The sequence below is a fragment of the Aegilops tauschii genome, chromosome 2 (genome assembly GCF_002575655.3).
Source record: "Aegilops tauschii subsp. strangulata cultivar AL8/78 chromosome 2, Aet v6.0, whole genome shotgun sequence".
NCBI lineage: Eukaryota > Viridiplantae > Streptophyta > Magnoliopsida > Poales > Poaceae > Aegilops > Aegilops tauschii.
The window spans coordinates 30390274-30407986 of NC_053036.3; the positions used below are offsets into that span (position 1 = coordinate 30390274).

At 46.4% G+C, this 17713-nt stretch overlaps 2 protein-coding genes across 2 annotated transcripts; one reads left to right on the forward strand and one right to left on the reverse strand.

Annotated features, from left to right (window-relative positions):
- The first annotated feature begins 1036 nt into the window (after positions 1 to 1036).
- LOC141040671 (uncharacterized) lies at positions 1037 to 2941 on the forward strand. The gene is made up of 3 exons (XM_073506788.1): positions 1037 to 1217; positions 1359 to 2098; positions 2582 to 2941. The coding sequence occupies exons 1-3, from the start codon at positions 1037 to 1039 to the stop codon at positions 2939 to 2941; spliced, it is 1281 nt and encodes a 426-aa protein (XP_073362889.1).
- A 10064-nt stretch (positions 2942 to 13005) lies between these two features.
- LOC109745027 (protein FAR1-RELATED SEQUENCE 5-like) lies at positions 13006 to 14208 on the reverse strand. The gene has a single exon (XM_020304165.1). It carries the CDS (start codon positions 14206 to 14208, stop codon positions 13006 to 13008), a length of 1203 nt encoding a protein of 400 aa, XP_020159754.1.
- Between the last annotated feature and the right edge of the window lie 3505 nt (positions 14209 to 17713).

Consider the following 17713-nt stretch of genomic DNA (forward strand, 5'->3'; position numbering starts at 1 on the left):
TGCTCGCCTGTGAGACTCGACCAGACAAAGATGCACGGGCGTCTAGCCCACGGAACTGAACCTTTGTCTTACGCACAGCCACGGGCGTTTACTCTGTGAGGCACGGAATTGCCTATATGAGAGACGCTGATTTTAAAAGCTTATTTTCTTGTATCTAAAAGCACAGACGTGAAGTCCATACAGACACGGTTCAGTACCGAGTTGCGTCACGCTTCTTTTTTGATAAAGGCATCGACGTTCGTGGCTATGTGTGTTTCAGTGTCAAGGGTCACAAGCATGGGCATACAGCCCTCAAAGGCATGGCGTGCTATTATATAGAGTCACACACAAATGTTTTCTGATTGTGTTCCGAATGAGTCGGTGGACTCGGTCAAAAGGAGAGGCACGGACGTCCAGCCCACGGAGGCATGGTTTGTTCCTACCCGGAGTCACGTTTGTGCGTTTATTACGGAAAACTAATAGAATCAGGCGACTGTCCTTGTTACAATTGTTTTCGTTGTAAGATTTTTAACTCAAATGCACGAAAGGCGACTTTATATGTTTAGTAGCGTCACGATCCTTTACGCACGAAGACGACTTTTTGTGTGTTAGTGTTTCAGGTCACAGGCACGGTTGTCAAAGTCACAAACGCATGACGTGTAATTATCCAGAGTCACCTTGGTGTCTCTTTGTGTTCCAAATGCATCCGTTGACTATATTACCAGGACAGGCACTGTCGGGATGCCGATGGAGGCATGCTTGTGTTTTACGCGGAGCCACGTTCGTGCGTTGATTGCGGAAACCCAGCGTTCTGACGGGCGTCTCCACGTATTCGGATGTGAACGCCACGTGGCGCCGCTACGGAAACCCAATGGTCCGACGGATGTCTCCTCCGGTGATGCCGGTCTGGCTCGTCGCCCGAGGCCAGGCTCCGGCTATTTAAGGCGGACGGACGGCGTCTCAAAACCCTAGCCACACCCTCTTTCTTGGTTTGTCCAGATCCACGCCACATAAAGCGGCGCTCGCAGGCCGCGTGATCCCAGCACTGGAGACGGAGATGGAGGTCAACTTCGGTGCCCCGAGCACCAAGAGGGCGAGGCTCGCGCCACCCGCGACGCCTTCCTCTGGTGGTTTGGCGGTAGCGACCGGAAGCGGCGAGGGTGCGCCTACTGGATCCGAGGATCAAGAAAAGCAGTCTGGTCCGGACCGCATCAGCGACCTCCCGGACGGTGTCCTCGGTGAGATCATATCCCGTCTGTCCACTAAGGAAGGCGTTCGCACTCAAATCCTCGCACGTCGGTGGCGCCCTGTTTGGCGCGCCGCTCCTCTGAATCTGGACTGCTGTGAGATCCCTGTCCCACGTCTTTTTAACCCTCTAGATCAAGTACATTTCGAGTTGGTCACCGCGAACTCCGCCACACCGGAGGAACTCGTCCGTGAAGATAATTCCTATGATGATTCGTACCTTCCAGAGGCCATCCTCTCCGGGCGTCAGAGTGCAGTTCGCCGCCTCTGCATTCCGGCGTCCTACCTCCACTGCAGGCACTCCACAGTCGACGACTGGCTTCGATCCCCAAGACTGAAAAATCTCCAGGTGCTCGAGTTTTACTACCTGTTCCCACCATGCTTGAGACAACATGACATAGGGCCATTCTCATGCCCTTCGCTCATGCCATCACCACCAGAATTAAACCCTCAAATTTCCTCCTCTCTCCAAACCATCGCCTTTGCTCTTTGCAAGTTACCAGACAACTATGCACGGGTGCTTAAACTACCACTGCTCAGGAAACTCTCGCTCGTAGATGTTGATGTATCAGATGTCTCATTACAAAGCATCATCAGCTCTACTTCTCCTACACTCGAGTCTCTGCTTCTTGTTTGGACAGTAAGGCACCATCGCATCAGAATAAACTCACCTAACCTTATAAGCATCGGCATATCTGGTTACTATGGGAAAATTGTTATAGAAGATGCCTCGTCACTTCAATGGTTGCTTTGTGATGGTGATTGCAAGAAGTTGCGGATAGTTATCACCTCTGCACCTAAACTGCAGGTCATGGGCAAATTATCTAATATTTTTTGTGAATCCGGCGTCACAAATGACCGTATAATTATTCAGGTGCTAACTTTCAACAATACTTTCACCTCCATTCATTGGTACAAACAAGTTCCATGCAATTCAACCTTTACTCTACTAATATTATGTTTTATTCTACATGAAGTGTTTGCCGACAGTCAGCACATCCACAGCGGTTCATTCTATCAAGATGTTGTCTATCAGCATGGATTATGACCTGCACGCAGTCTTTTCCTTGGTGGAACACTTCCGAAGCTTGGAGAACTTGTATATCGAGGTGATGCTTCTCACACAAATTGTAAAACACATACCATGCATGGTGTAGAACTCCATTCAACAAAAAAAAACGTCACTTACATTTGTATGTAATGGACAAAGGTGTATATAGTCATGGACCAGTATTACGACAAAACTAAAAAAGAGCTTTTATCACAACAGAGGTTATAAAATTATTCCTTCACTTGCTCTCCCAGCAGAATCACTCTTTATGGAGCTTAACCATTTTAAATCTTCATGTTTATTCAGGAAATAGCCTCTAATGAAGAAAGTCTTGCGAACGACTGTTCTTGCAAGCACCATCATGACGTTCGTTTGAAGTCACTGACGCTGGAAAGCTATGTTCAATGCGAGAAAAGCATTCGATTTGCGACATTCTCTATTCTCAACGCAGCACGGCTGCAGACTATGAGGATCAAGTTTCTTCTTCAGGAAGACTTCACGGAAGAATTCTACAAACAGCAACAAGACGTGCTTCAGTGGGACAAAAAGGCTTCTAAACATGCTTGCCTTAGGTTGCCGCCAAGTTGCAACCACGGGAACTTGGATCTAAGGCACGCATGCATTGAGCACCTGGATTTAAAGGATCCATTCACTTGTAAGTGCTGAAAACAGTGCTGGAGTGAGATGTTGCCGCCACTTTCCGGTTTGGAATTTACGTAGGTGTGGTGAAACAATGCCTGTACCTTTTTGCTCAATCTGTTACCTTGCCAACAGCGAACTTGGTATTTCGGTCTATGGCTAAACGGTCTTTTGCTCATGCCATACATTTCATTAGCTAAACGGGCTTCAAGTCTCTGCAGCCACGGCTATGTACATTTGTGACTTTCTGTGTTTCAGTGATAAGGGTCACAGGCACGGGCGTCAAATCCGCAAAGGCATCGTGTGGTAATATATAGAGTCATGTTCGCTTGTGCTTGTGTTTGTGTTCCGAATGATTCAGTGAACCACGGTTTGTCAGCAAACACACAGACGATCATGCCTTCGTAGAAAAGTAATTCAGGACGCACTGTTCTACCTGTCACACAGGCACGACAATGGCAAACGCACGGTTTGCCACGAACCACACAACGGCCGTGAAGTGATACGACACGCACTGTTCTACATGCCACACAGGCATGCTCGTGATTCCACGTGCTTCAGTAGCACGTAAAAACGCAATTCTTTCACAGGAAACGCCGTGAACCTACTGCCAGGCACTATATCTATTTGTGAAACAGAAACGCAAACACAACCGTGACCCATTGTGTTTGAAATCTTTGCATCACAGAAGCACTGCGTGAAGGCACATGAAGTACGGTTGGACACGCATCGCAAGCACGGTTATGCACATGAGGTACGGTTAGGCACAGTGCAGGGACATAATTGCAGATGTCACCGCTGTTGCGCGTTTTTTAAAAGCACGGGCTTGCACTCTCTGTGTTTCAGTGTTTCAGTCATTAGGGTCACAGCCACGGGCGTCAAATCCACAAAGGCATCGTGTGGTCTTAAATAGAGTCATGTTCACTTGTGTTTGTGTTCCGAATGATTCAGTCGACTCGTTCAGACGGAGAGGCACGGACGAGCAGCCCATGGAGGCATAGGTTAGTATTATGCAGAGTCACGTTCATTCGTTTATTGTGCAAACCGTACATTTAATTAGCTAAACAGGCTTGAAGTCTCTGCAGCCACGGTTATGTGCGTTTGTGACTTTCTGTATTTCAGTGATAAGGGTCGTAGACACGGGTGTCAAATCCACAAAGGCATCATGTGGTATTATATAGAGTCATGTTCCCTTGTGTCTGTTTTCCGAATGATTCCGTCGATTCGTTTAGACGGAGAGGCACGGATGAGAAGCCCATGGAGGCATACTTGAGTATTAGGCAGAGTCATGTTCGTGCGTTTACTGCAGAAACATAACAGAATTGGATGCAGATGTGAACCCTCACTGTTTACTTTGTGAGGCAATGAATGACCGATCCGAGAGACACAATCCTTAAAAGCACGGGCAAGAACTCTCTACAACCACGGTTCTGTACCAAAGAGCCACTGTCAAACGCATGGAAGTCATGCAACGAGGGCCACACTTTTAGTAGTAGAAAAAGCACTTTATCAACTGGCGTTGCTCCTTTGCTACCTGCACAGTAGGGTGGCTGTGGAAGGCACGTTATTCAAGCAGAGAACGAACATCACGATGCCAGGACAAGGTCAAAAGCATGGTTGTGAGTCTGCAGTGTCACGGCTAGAATCCTCGAGACGCATTTCGGTGTGGCCTGTTGAGTAGAAACTCGGTTGTGCGGTCACCGGAGGCACTACGTAACGTCCCGCAAAACAGGTTTGGTTGACCGTTGTGGTGGCTGTCTATGCTTTCAGCTCTTTTCATCTCTCCTGTGTCGCAGCAGAGAGGCATGGTTGTATTGTTACACCATCCAACTTCATAAAGAAAGGGCTGCAAACATTTACAAACAAACCTATCGCCCTTATAATATTTTCCCAGCTGAGTAATAAAAATACCTAAACAAGCAAAATCTGTTCTGCTTACATTTGCTTTGTTTCTACAACTGCACCAAATAAACTTACAAGCCGTTTTTTATAACCACAGTACGAGGAACAGAAACAGTGCATCGGCTCAAATGCAGCTCCATCAGTGCAAGGCTCAACTGCAGCTCCTCAGTGTGTTTGGCAGGTACATCCGAGAATCACCGCTCTACCTGCAACACAGGCACGGTTGTGCATGCATTGTGTGCATGACAGGTACATATATAAGACAGGCACCGTCGTACATACAACACAGCACGGTTACACATACATCGCACATCTCTCCACTGAAAAATTAAATCTACTTTATGTCTCTTAACCTTGGTGCCACAACATTTTATGGTCCTTCGGCCCGTACAAAGCCGCAAAACCACACATTTCCTTCATGACTGCACGCAACACAAAAACAGACAACCTACACACGGTGCAAAGACTACAACGGTTGTCTGATAAAGTTTACATAAAACCCTAGCTCAAAAGAACGCAACAACAAATAACTCCATACACCTGGACAACTAACACAAGGCCTGATTTCAGCATCCACATGTGAACGGAACCGTCAAATCCAGGTACTCAACACTCCTCTTCCTTAAAAGCGGACGCGCGTGGCTGCAACTTGACGATAATCTAAGACGTGCACGTTTAGAAGCCCTTCTATGCCACTCCAGAACCCTTTGTTGCTTTTCGTAAAATACTCCCGTGAACTCTAAGGGAGGGGAGGTAAACTTAATGGTGATGGTCTCCAGATCCTTTGCACTAAGAACAAAGAACGTCGCAAATTCAGTGTAACTCCCGGAGCGAATATAATCTCCCAGCGATACTGTCCTCAGACAAACGTCGTGATGTTTGAGGAACTGCCGGTGCTTAAGACGCCATTTGTTTTTTTTTTCACCGTGGCAAATCAACGATCCCTAAAATATAAATGATAGGTTGAAAATACTTAGCGTCTATAAAAAAAGATACAGACCATAAAAAACAAAATGAAACAATCAGTTCTACAACCTCTGTAACAAGAAGTTAGACATAGACTTGTCTATATATGGATGTATCCAAACATTAATCATGTGTAGATATGGGTGCATCAATTCCAGTCAAAATTAAGACAAGAATTTTGAAATGGAACGAGTACTACAGTATGCACATTTCTGAAGATCATCACCTCGACAAACAAGTTCTCCAGTTTTGGAAAGCACTGCAGCAATTGAACGACGGTGTCCACCTTATAATCATGTAGATAAGCAAGGTCTTGACAGATTGACGCATTGTTGTTAGACTGACTGCCTTCAAACCCTTGATGAAAATTAACAAAAGATTGATCACAAAACTAATAGCATAAAGGTTGGATGAAATAAAACTTGTTTCCTCACAAATAAAGTTAAGCTGGAAGTATCGTAAAAACTCAATACCTCAAGACACGTCAGACGACATGGATACGGTTCAGACGCAGAGACATCGGTTACCTCCAAGTCCTGACTCTGCATGAAGAATAGAGCATAGACCATCAAATTAATAGAACAAACATCGGAACAAGTACAGCTCTGTTCCAGTATGAACGAAAGTCAGTACCTCAAGACACGTCGAGGGAGACACAAACACGAATTCACCCAACATCTCCAGTTTAGGTGCAGAGACAACGATTATCGAACAGTCATCAACCAGACAATCAACAATCAACCGTCGAACCGAAGGGGCATCCTCAATAATGAGTTCTTCGTGTGGACAACAAATGCCAAGGCTTACAAGGTTAGACGAGTTTATTGTGACGCGACGACCTCCTCTATTGCAAACAAGCAGGAGAGACTCAAGTGCAGGGCAACTAGAGTGGATTATGCTTTGCAGCGAGGCGTCTGATATATCAACCTCCACAAGCGAGAGTCTTTTCACCAGTGGTAGCTTAAGCGTCCCTATGTAATTGTCTGATATTTGGCAAAGAGCAAAGCCGAGGGTGTGGAGAGAGGAGGAAAACCGAAACACGGACTCCGGTGCCGAGGGCGTAGTTGAAGTGCATAGATCTAATAGAGTTACCTCTTGCGTCAGAAATTCTGGGAAGAGGTAGTAGAACTCAAGAACCTGGATATTGTTCAACTTCCAGGATCGGAGCCAGGCATCAACGATGGAGGGCCTGCACTGTAGATAGCACGCCGGAATAGAGATGTGGCTAACCGAGCCAGCATGGCCGGACAGAATGGATTCTGGAAGACTGACAACAGGATTTCGACAGAGCCGCGTTCCGGAATAGCATTTGCGAACGCGCTCCTTGGTGAAGGCGGACAGATGAGATATGGTCTCGATATGAACTTTTTCTCCATCGTTAAAAAGACAAGAGACAGAGATCTCGCGGCAGTCGAGATTCAAAGGAGCGATGGGCCACAAAGGACGCCAGCGACATGCGAGGATTCGAGTATGGATGCCATCCTTGATGGGAAGACGAGAGATGATCTCACCTAGGACGCCGTCGGCGAGATCGCTGATGCGGTCCGCACAACATCCCTTTGCTTCCTCCTCGGATCGAGAGGGAGCATGGTCGCCGCTTCCATCCCCTCCGACGACCAGCACACCTCCAGAAGGCGGCGTCGCGGGTGGCGCCACTCTCGACCTCTTGATGCTACGAGCAGCGCTTTCCATCTCCACCTCCGTTGCTCGGGTGGCGCCGCCCACGACCAGTGCTCACTGAGGTGGATCTGGAGAAATGGATTGCAGCATGTCAATCCACGAAACGACTTAAATACCCACGACGGGGAGCGGAGGGGTCCAGATTAATTACTTCTTCTTTTTTTCTTTTTGACAGGAGGGCCCGGGTTAAGTACTACTCGTAGCAAGTCAATGGTAGATGGGTGCTTGAAACATTAAATAGAACCACGGCTTTCAAGGTACGAAATGCACTATTGCACACGCAGACCAGGCACAGGCGTGCCCCTGAGTGCTTTAATTATTTACGGCACTGAGGCACGGACTCGGTAGGAAAGAGAGGCACGCACGTGACAACCACGAAGGCATGGGCTAGCACTCCTGCAGCCACAGTTATGTACGTTTGTGACTCTCTGTGTTTCAGTCATTAGGGTCACAGGCACAGGCGTCAAATCCACAAAGGCATCGTGTGGTATTATATAGAGTCATGTTCGCTTGTGTTTGTGTTCCGAATGATTCAGACGACTCGTTCAGACGGAGAGGCACGGACGAGAAGCCCATGGACGCATACTTTAGTATTAGGCAGGGTCACAATCATGCTTTATTGCGCATGGTCGATGGTATTACATAGAGTCATGCTCGCCTGTGAGACTCGACCAGACGGAGATGCACTGCCGTCTAGCCCACGGAACTGAACCTTTGTCTTACGCACAGCCACGGGCGTTTACTATGTGAGGCACGGAATTGTCTATATGAAGCTGATTTTAAAAGCTCATTTCCTTGTATTTAAAAGCATAGACGTGAAGTCCATACAGACACGGTTCAGTACCGAGTTGCGTCACGCTTCTTTCTTGATAAAGACGTCGACGTTCGTGGTTATCTGTGTTTCAGTGTCAAGGGTCACAAGCACGGGCATAACCCTCAAAGGTTTTCTAATTACATAGAGTCACGCACAGAGGTTTTCTAATTGTATTCAGAATGAGTCGGTGGAGAGGCATGGTTTATTCTTACCCGGAGTCACGATTGTGCGATTATTACGAAAACCTAATAGAATCGGGCGACTGTCCGTATTACAATTGTTTTCGTTGTGAGATTTTAACTCAAATGCACGAACCGTCAAGTGTGTCAGTGTTTCAGGTCAGAGGTCACCTTCGTGTCTCTTTGTGCTCCAAATGCATCCGTTGATCTATCACCAGGAGTGGCATGGTCAAGATGCTCAGGGAGGCATGCTTGTGTTTTACGTGGAGTCACGTTCGTGCATTAATTGTGGAAACCCAATGTTTCGACGGGTGTCTCCTCGCATCCGGGTGTGAACGCCACGTGGCACCGCTCCAGAAACCCAAGGGTCCGACGGGCGTCTCCTCCAGTGACGCCGCTCTGGCTCGTAGACCGAGGCCAGGCTCCGGCTATTTAAGCAGGACGGTGTCTCGAAACCCTAGCCACACCCTCTTCCCCCCTCTGCCCGCCGCCAGGCTATCCATTCCTCTTGCTGCTCTCCATCCTGACCCTCTCCGCCATGGCTGCGCAGGAGGACACTACTGCAGAACCCCGTGCCCAGACACTGGAGGGGATCAAGGATGGCGAGGGTTCCTCATCTGTAAGTTCACTCTGCTCCCGCTTCTTTCCTTTTTTCTTTCTTTCGGCTACTTGATTTAGTTGTGAAACGTGAATAAGCCAGACGGAATCTCGAAACCCTAGCCACATCCCCTTCATCCTTTTATCCGCCTCCAGGCCATCCACTCCTCTTGCTGTTCTCTACCCTGACACTCTCTACCATGGCTGTGCAGGTTGACACTACTCCAGAGAGCCGTGTCCTGACGCAGGAGGAAATCTCGTCTGGCCAGGCTTCCTCATCTGTAAGTTCACTCTGCTTCCGTTTCATTCGTTTTTTCTTTCTTTCGGCTACCCGGATTAGTTGTGAAACGTGGATCATTGTGGTGAACTTCATCCTAAGTTGATGATAGTGCGTCCTGCCATCAATCTGACACCTTCTCTTTTGTCCAGGTGAAGAACCGGTGGGAGGCTACGGAAGCTCACCTCTTGAAGATCGTGGAGATATCCACGAGGTTGTATGATCTTCTGGATGAGAAGACGAAGGCGAAGCTCAAACTTGAGTACGACAATCTCACACTAGAGACATACGTTATGATAAAAGAGGTCAAGGAACTTCGCGCCCAGCGACCCTGATCGCTGTATCTGAAGCAATTAAGCAGTGGACTAAAAAGTTTCTTATTTTGTCTTGCGTCACCTCGTAGTCAGTAACTTTGATAACAAACGTGTTTTGGTTTCCTGGGTCACGTTTATAGGTACAGATGTGAACATTAACGTAATGGCCAATTCGAGAGGCGCTGTTTTGAAAAGCACGGGCGTGAAGTCTCTGCAGCCAAGGTTGTTTGTACCAACTAGAGTCATGTCTTGTGCACACATGAAGGCGTGGACATTCCTGCCTTTCTTTGTTTAAGTGTTTCGGGTCACAGGCACGAGCATGAAGCGCTCAAAGGCATGGTCGGTGGTATTACATAGTCATGCTAGCCTGTGACTCTATCAGACGGAGACGCACGGGCGTTTAGCCCACAGAGGCACGCAATGGCCTATGTGAGGGACGCTGTTTTTAAAATCTTATTTCCTTGTATTTAAAAGCACGGACGTGAACTCCCTACGGACACGGTTCCCTATTGAGTTGTGCCACACATCTTTCTTGATGTTACGTATATTATTTCGATATAAAAGGCGTGGACGTTCGTGGCTATCTGTATTTCATTGTTTCACAATGAAGCACGGGCACACTTTTAAACAAAGCACAAGCACGTCTCGATTTGCAGAAACAGCACTGTCGTGGTTCTATAGGACGCTATGTTCTAGGCTATGTGCAGCATGTTTCCACCCAAACGTTCACCACAGGGTAACAGACATACACAGAGGAAGTGCCGTGCAGTGATAACAAACGCACAGTCTTACAGATACAAGAGGCACGAGGAGGCATATTAATTAACATCATCAGAAATGAATCAGATTATACATGCGCACACATATAGAGAGATGCATAAAAAGTGGTATTAACTAATAATAGAACTTAACAACATGCATACAACATTAGACTCAAACTTATAGTAGAACACACACAGTAACTAGAAGTCCTGATCATGACAGATCGACTGGGTCACGGAAAACTCAAAAGTAGTAACAAGTCAATGCTAGGTGGTTGCTTGAAGCACCAAATAGAGCCACGGCTTTGATGGTACGAGATGCACTGTTGTACTTGCAGACCAGGCACGGGCGTGCCCCTCCATGATTTAATTATTTACCGCACACATTCACAAAGCGTGCCTGTCTTTGTGAATCTGTTCGACGCAGGAAGCACGGTTGTACAGTCATCTTCCCTCTGCAAGCGGAAATTTTTTCCACGGGCACGTTGACAATTAAGTCAGTAGAAGATTCAAGGCCCTGCCTCTGCTTTGCAGATGATTCTGCTAAAACGCGGACAAAACCAAGTAAGTGAAGTGATGGCAGAAGCACAGCTTTTCAGGAACGAGACACACTGTTCTACATGCCACACATGCACGACCGTGATTCCACGTGCTTTAGTAGCATGTAAAGACGTGATTCTCTCACAGCAAACACCGTGAACCTACTGCCAGGCCCTATATCCATTTGTGAAACAGAAAAACAAACACAACCGTGACCCGTTCTGTTTGAAATCTTTGCATGACAGAAGCACAGCGTGAAGGCACATGAGGCACGGTTGGACACGCATCGCAAGCACGGTTATTTAAATTACTTACAGACATGCATTCATAATAGAAGAACATGCGTAAGAACAGGCGAGGCACCGTTACCACGAAAGCCACGGTTATGCAGCCCCAGAAGCACGACCCAGATTCTGTGCTTAAAAATGTTTTCGTTCCATAACGGCGGGCGTGACCATGCAACCGTGAGAGTCACGGTTGAACACTCACCGGTGGCATGGCCGTGGCTGCCTGTGCCCTTAGGTTATTTTTATCTCTCTGTCACGCAGCAGAGAAGCATGCTTGTATGCTTACAACATCCACGTTCAGAAACCGACGCGGCTGCGGAAAATAACAAGGAAACCTGTGCCTCTGATATTTTTCTCCGCCGAGTAAAAAATACATAAAGAAGCAAAAGGCGTTCTTATTTAAATTTGTTTTGTTTCTGCAGCAAATTAACTTACAAGCCGTTCTTATAACCACAGCACAAGAAAATAAACAATCGACACCCGCCCGCCCTCCCCACCAATTGCTTGCTATTTCATCGCTCCACGTGCGGCCTTGTTTTTGAATGTTCAGCGATCCATTCTTCCTTCTCGACCCTTCTGCAACCCCACCTTTCTGCGTACCTATTCAACCTATTTACCTGTAAAATTAATATTCATACATAAAAACAAAGCGAAAGATTGTGGTCGTCACTGTTTTTTGCTTAAGTCCTGTTTAAGCTGCATTATTGCCTTTTAATTTTTCTATTCGTACTGTTCTCCGGTACCAAAAAGTCTCCACTCAGACCTTTCCTTTCTGAAAATGGACTGCGCAGATTCCGTGCCTTGTCCCGGGCTGCCCTGCACGCATTCTGTGTGCCTAGCTTGTGTGATGTTCGATTTTGGCGTAGATGCAAGACTTTGGTAAATGCTCCCTGCTGTCAGTGGGGTCGTTGGAGTTGCTGGCGTATGACGTCTTCCTCCTGGGCTTGGAGTGCATTGTCCTGAGCCGTTTGATGTCCTCGATGGTGTTGTCGGTGTTGTCGGCCATTTCATTGACCTTGCCCTCTTCTCCTCCTGCGATTTCTTCTTCTCCTCTTCAATCCTCATCCTCTCCTGGACTTCTGGGTTATCCGGGCAGTTTGTTTTCCTATGACCCTTTACTCTACAACGGCCGCACTTGGATGCAGCTTTGTTGCCTTTTCCTTTCTTCTCAGAACCAGCTTTGATTCGATCTCCTTTTTTCGTGCCCTTTGAGCCACTCATGGGAGGGTTCTTGAGAGTTTTGGCAAGAATGCATGTGTCTGGTTCCTCGGCAAGTGCCGCCATGACTTTTATTTTCATATCTACCATACACTCACGAAGCACACTGTATGCCTTCTCTTTTCTACAAGCATTTGAACAGATATCTGACAACTCAGCGTAAGCGAGGCCGAATCTCATAGTTTCATCGTCTTGTGCGGTCATGCTATCACCTTGACTTGTAGACAGAACTTTCAGACTCTCTGATAGATTCCTGGTCCATCTGGGGATGACAAAGGATTTTGGAAGTTGATTGATCATGCCTGTTTGGTCCATCACCTTAAGCACATGGCAGCACTGAATGCCATCCCTACTCATTTTCTTGCAGCTGCAACTGTATATTTCTTTTTGCTCATCCACATCTACCCTGAACTCAGACTTGTCAAATTCCTCGCCCGGATATGGTGTCCTTGTGGTCGACGTAATTCTTCCACATTGAATTCATGCTCTCACCGCGAGTGGTTGTTGACGAGAAAGGATAGAAGCAGTCCTTGAAGTAGGCCGGCACCCAAAAATTTCAGAGTTCCCATAGCGTGTTCAGGTGTTTGTTGCCTTCCGCCTTGTGCATAGAAATGGCTTCTTTCCAGGCATGCTCAAACTCGTCTTGATCTAGTGAGTTTTTGATGATTCGAAATAAATCATCAGACATCCTTGGGTGCTGCGCAAACACTGCTGCATTATTTTCCTTCAGGTTCTTCCTAATATGCCACCAGCAGAACCTGTGCCTCGTTCTCGGAAGAGCTTCCTCTATTGCAGTCTTCATCGCCTGGTCCTGGTCTGTTATTATGTATTTCGGCTCTTTACCTCCCATTGCCTCGACAAACGTGCTTAGGAGCCACTTGAATGACCCTATTTTCTCATCCTTCAAAAGACCTACTCCAAACAAGACGGTCGACCCATGGTTGTCGACACCTATAATTGGTGCAAATGGCAAGCCGTATATATTCGTAGAGAATGTCGTGTCAAAAGACACGAAATCTCCATATAGATCATAATTCATCTTACACAAGGAGTCTGTCCAGAACAGGCTGCGCACTACATTGTTCTCTGTCTCTTCCACATGGTTCATGGTGTATGCGATATCAGTGCCGCGCTCTCCAGCCCTGTCCCGGCATGCAATGTTGCTTATGTCAATCGTGTCGAACATAATTTCTCGCCTCGGTTTCCCCATGGCAGTAAAAATCTGCATAACCTTCCTTGGTTCTAACCTCGCCTTCTGCAACACTTGTATAAAGAATTTCTCCTGAGGTGTAATCTTCTTATAGCATCTCATGAACTTCAACATCCAATCAGATGGGTGAAGCTGGTGGTTGTGCTCTAGACGCACGTTCTTCAGATACCATTTCCTCCTATCTGTATCCCTCTTGGCTGTTATTTGGACTGGGCAGCTTGTCCGGATCAAGCAGTTGCTCCTTCTCTCCTTAACATGTCTCTCAGTTGTTTCATTCTGCCCTTCCTTGGTGCACTGAAACACCTGCTTGTCAAGCTGCTGATCATATGTCGATCTTCTGCTCGTTGATCGCTTGGCAGCAAAGCCAACCTTTCTAGCATATCTGCAGAAATAGAAAATGCACTCATCCAAAGATCCGAATACCATACCACCTTCTGGTTCGACCGCTTCGGTGACCTCCTGAATCGTTGGGTATATGCCTTCTTTAAACATGTCGTCCATTTCTTTCTCTACAATGGTCGGCGGCGCCATGATGATTCTGTCTACCATGTCTTCGTTCGTCTGATCGCATTCACTTCTGACGACATCAGTTTCATCGCCAACCACAGGTCCACTTATAGCTGAGCTGCTGCTGCTCTATTGTTTGTCACACGCAGCAGCGTCGTTTCTGCATGGCACGGTCAAATCCATAAATGAGTCTGCCTCTCCACTGTTGCATTGTGCAATGCTGCTCCCTGTTTCTCCGGCACTCGTGCAACCAAGGGACTGTGCTGCTTCTACCATGCAATCCGTGCTGGCGCTGTACGATACTTGCTGCTGTGAACGTTGCGTTTCCTTCGAAATGGATGGAGAACTATGATATTTCTTTGCCTCATCTGTTATCCCCTCCGCCAAATCCTGAACACATGGCACGAAACAGAATTAGATGTCCAGAGCAGCATATGCATTTTTTTTAATTTCTAAACAAAAGATTTATATGACTCATCAGGGCTCATCTGGTATACCAAAACCAGACCCGTGCCTCTTCACCGAGTATAAGCGGTACACCAGAGGCACTGTTCACATTACACCCAGCAGCACGAATGTGACCGTGCTACACACACATCTGCACAAAGAGGCACGGATGTGCTTTTGTTTACACCATACAACCGGAGAGGCACAACAACATCGTATACAAAAGAACAACTGCACATACAGCCGTCCTCCTGTTTTGCACTTTACCCTGTTCTTCCATAAAACGGTTTGTGTGTTGAATTGAAAAAGCATAGTTCCGACGTCACCTTTGTTTTCCCATGCCTCTCTTGTCCAGCAAATCTTGGCGACAACCTCCGTGCATTGGTGATTTCGCTGACGATTCTGAATGCCATCGGAGATCCTTTGGAAGGACCCCTCGTGTTGAACGCCACAGGTGATCCTTTCAAAGGACCTTGCCTTATGTTTTCATCGATACATGGACTACCATGATACTTGCTTCCTTGTTCGTACACCTGTGTGTGGAAGATACTACAATTTAAATATACCAGAGGAAAACAAAGAAAAAATTGCTCACAAAAAATATACATTTGCTTTAAATGTTGTTGCACGTTCGTATATGCTGTCACCTGTATTGCTTTCTGGTGCTGCTGTATGGTAGAGTTTATTGCTCCTATGTTTGATTTTGTCGTTGGGCTCTTCTTGCTTGTGCAAACCGTACCGAATCCTTGAACACCAATGCTTTTGTTGCCAATGATCCTTCTGCTTGCATCAAAGGAAATTCTGTTACCCTGTACCTCTTCATTATGACCGCCTACAAACGCTGGGCCGTCACAACGCCCACTCTGCGCCTTTGTGGGCATCTGTGTCTTCAAACCAAAAAATAATTAGAGGCACGTGCGAGTAAAACTTCCACGTATGTTAAAACCAGCGTTTCAAGTTTTCGTCGTTACCTGCACAATCTGCTTAGTGGAGTCTCTGCTGCTTAGAATGCTCCTCTTCGCAGGTGTCTGTTGCACACCATGCTCCTGGTTGGGACGTTTGCCAAGAACTTGTATCTCACTCTTGACTCCAATTATTCCAGCCCGCATGGCATGTGCGTGTTTGACATCATCTGCATCCTTGATCTTCTACTCGTTTTGTAGTAATTTTTTTTCTTCCACCTTTTGATACTCAACTGCAGAGTAGATGCGCAGGATAAACAGATATTATAGCAATCATCCAGGATATATAAATCATTTTTGTTGTTGTTAATGATCTACTATTTGGTGTTCTCAGTGGTGGCACCTTGACAGCAAACGTCCTAGAAATAAAAGACCAAACACTAATGTTCAACTGCCTTACTATTACTTGCCTCCCATAATCCTTGCCGATGTCGTTCAAAGACCGACCGTCCCTGTTGTCCTGACCAGATGACGCACTCCTGAACATCTGCCCGAAAAAGAGACGAAATAAATATAAAGGTTATAAACCTGCAGTATTAGTGTTGAAACTTTTCGAAGTCGATCTCAATCTTTCTTACTAACCTTTTACACTTACAACGCAACAGAGATATATTTTTAGTTCTATATAATTGACATATATAAATATATACATATATTGATTTTTAATTAAACTACAACCTCAACCAAAGTGAGATCCTCTGATGCTAATTTGCTTGTGCAACACTTAACACAAAGATAACCATGAAACCTAACAAAAGTCACTTGACCGTCGACGACACTGACAAGTGGGCTCTCAGTTACTAATTCCTCTAAGTCTCTCACTAACTTGTGGGGTCAGCCTTATATGAGTCCTACGAGGAGTACCTCCATTTGGGGTGAGAAAATGTGGTAGGTGGACTTCAAACTCATACTGACATGCGGGCTCTCAAATAGTTCCTCCAAGTATTTGACTAACTTGTGGGGCCGTCCACAGATGAGTTCCAGATCTCTCTCCATCTAGCATCGGTGGCGACAGGCGAGGTATATTCTGGCTCTCCAAAGGAAAGCCAATCCTGATCCCTACGCAGAGTTCGCTCGTTACCGAAAAATTATCGGTCTCCTTCATCTCACTCGCCGTGGATCTCCTGTTCAGGTAATCCATTGCATCCTCACCATGATTATGCCACCGATTCAGCGTTTGAACAAAAAAATTACTGGTGCTAGCAATTCCGCGGGCTGCGTACACACCGCATGTGCGCAACATAGCAGGTGGTGCGCGATTTGAATATCGGTTCCGGATCCAATTATCTTTAGCTGGTCCGTGCTCAAACTGTTGCGCCGTCTTAACAGCAGAAGGGTTATGGATTTAAAATTAGGACTCAGCTGACCTCACTTTAATCATGCCAACTGCATGCTTGCGCCGTGGTTTTGCTAAGTTGAGTTATATCTCCAGACATGCAAAACTTAAGCACTCTCGTGACCACAGATTATATTAGTTGCAGAGCTCAATGAAACTGCAGTCAAAATTCACTATCCTGATCCCTAACATGAGGACACAGGTAAAATTATTTTTATAGATCCGCAATCTATAGCAGAGATCCAAAGGACTTACGTCCGTTTTTGCACAGCAGTTACTAACTCAGAGTTAGAATCCGTCTTAGCTAACCACCCTATTGATGATGGTCTCACATGGACTGCTAACAACTGTCTTACATAGCTGACCTAGTAATGATGACGTCTCATGACCTCTTATGTAGAGTTCGATGAGATGGACTCCACCCCACAGCTGTCGGAGACTCAGTCTCAGTCTATCGATGACATAGAGATTGTCACCCAAGATTTCATGGTTCATGACCAACTAGAGACAGAGAGACTAAGGATCGAGTTAAAACGTGCAGCACACAAAAAGCTTGTTGAGGAGTACAAGACAAAGAAGCAGCTTGCTGCCTAGGTGTTTTTTATCATGCATCTCGCATGTGTCGTTGAAATTTCTTGGGAAATCAATGCCTCTCATTCTAGCTGCATTTTTAATCACGGCTTAAATATTTGTCTCTGTTTTGCTGACTCGGCGTTTATATGTAAGCTTCTGCCAGAAAAGCATGTGGTTCAACAATACATTTGCTAAAGGTCATTTCTTATCTTTGTCCACAGAGCTGTTG

Bases quoted from the DNA above. Each gene is read 5' to 3' on its own strand.
- LOC141040671 (XM_073506788.1), top strand. From the start codon at position 1,037: ATGGAGGTCAACTTCGGTGCCCCGAGCACCAAGAGGGCGAGGCTCGCG. The intron at 1,218-1,358 runs GTGAGATCATAT...TTAACCCTCTAG, and splicing joins CCTCCCGGACGGTGTCCTCG to ATCAAGTACATTTCGAGTTG. The intron at 2,099-2,581 runs GTGCTAACTTTC...ATGTTTATTCAG, and splicing joins ATGACCGTATAATTATTCAG to GAAATAGCCTCTAATGAAGA.
- LOC109745027 (XM_020304165.1), bottom strand. From the start codon at position 14,208: ATGGTAGACAGAATCATCATGGCGCCGCCGACCATTGTAGAGAAAGAA.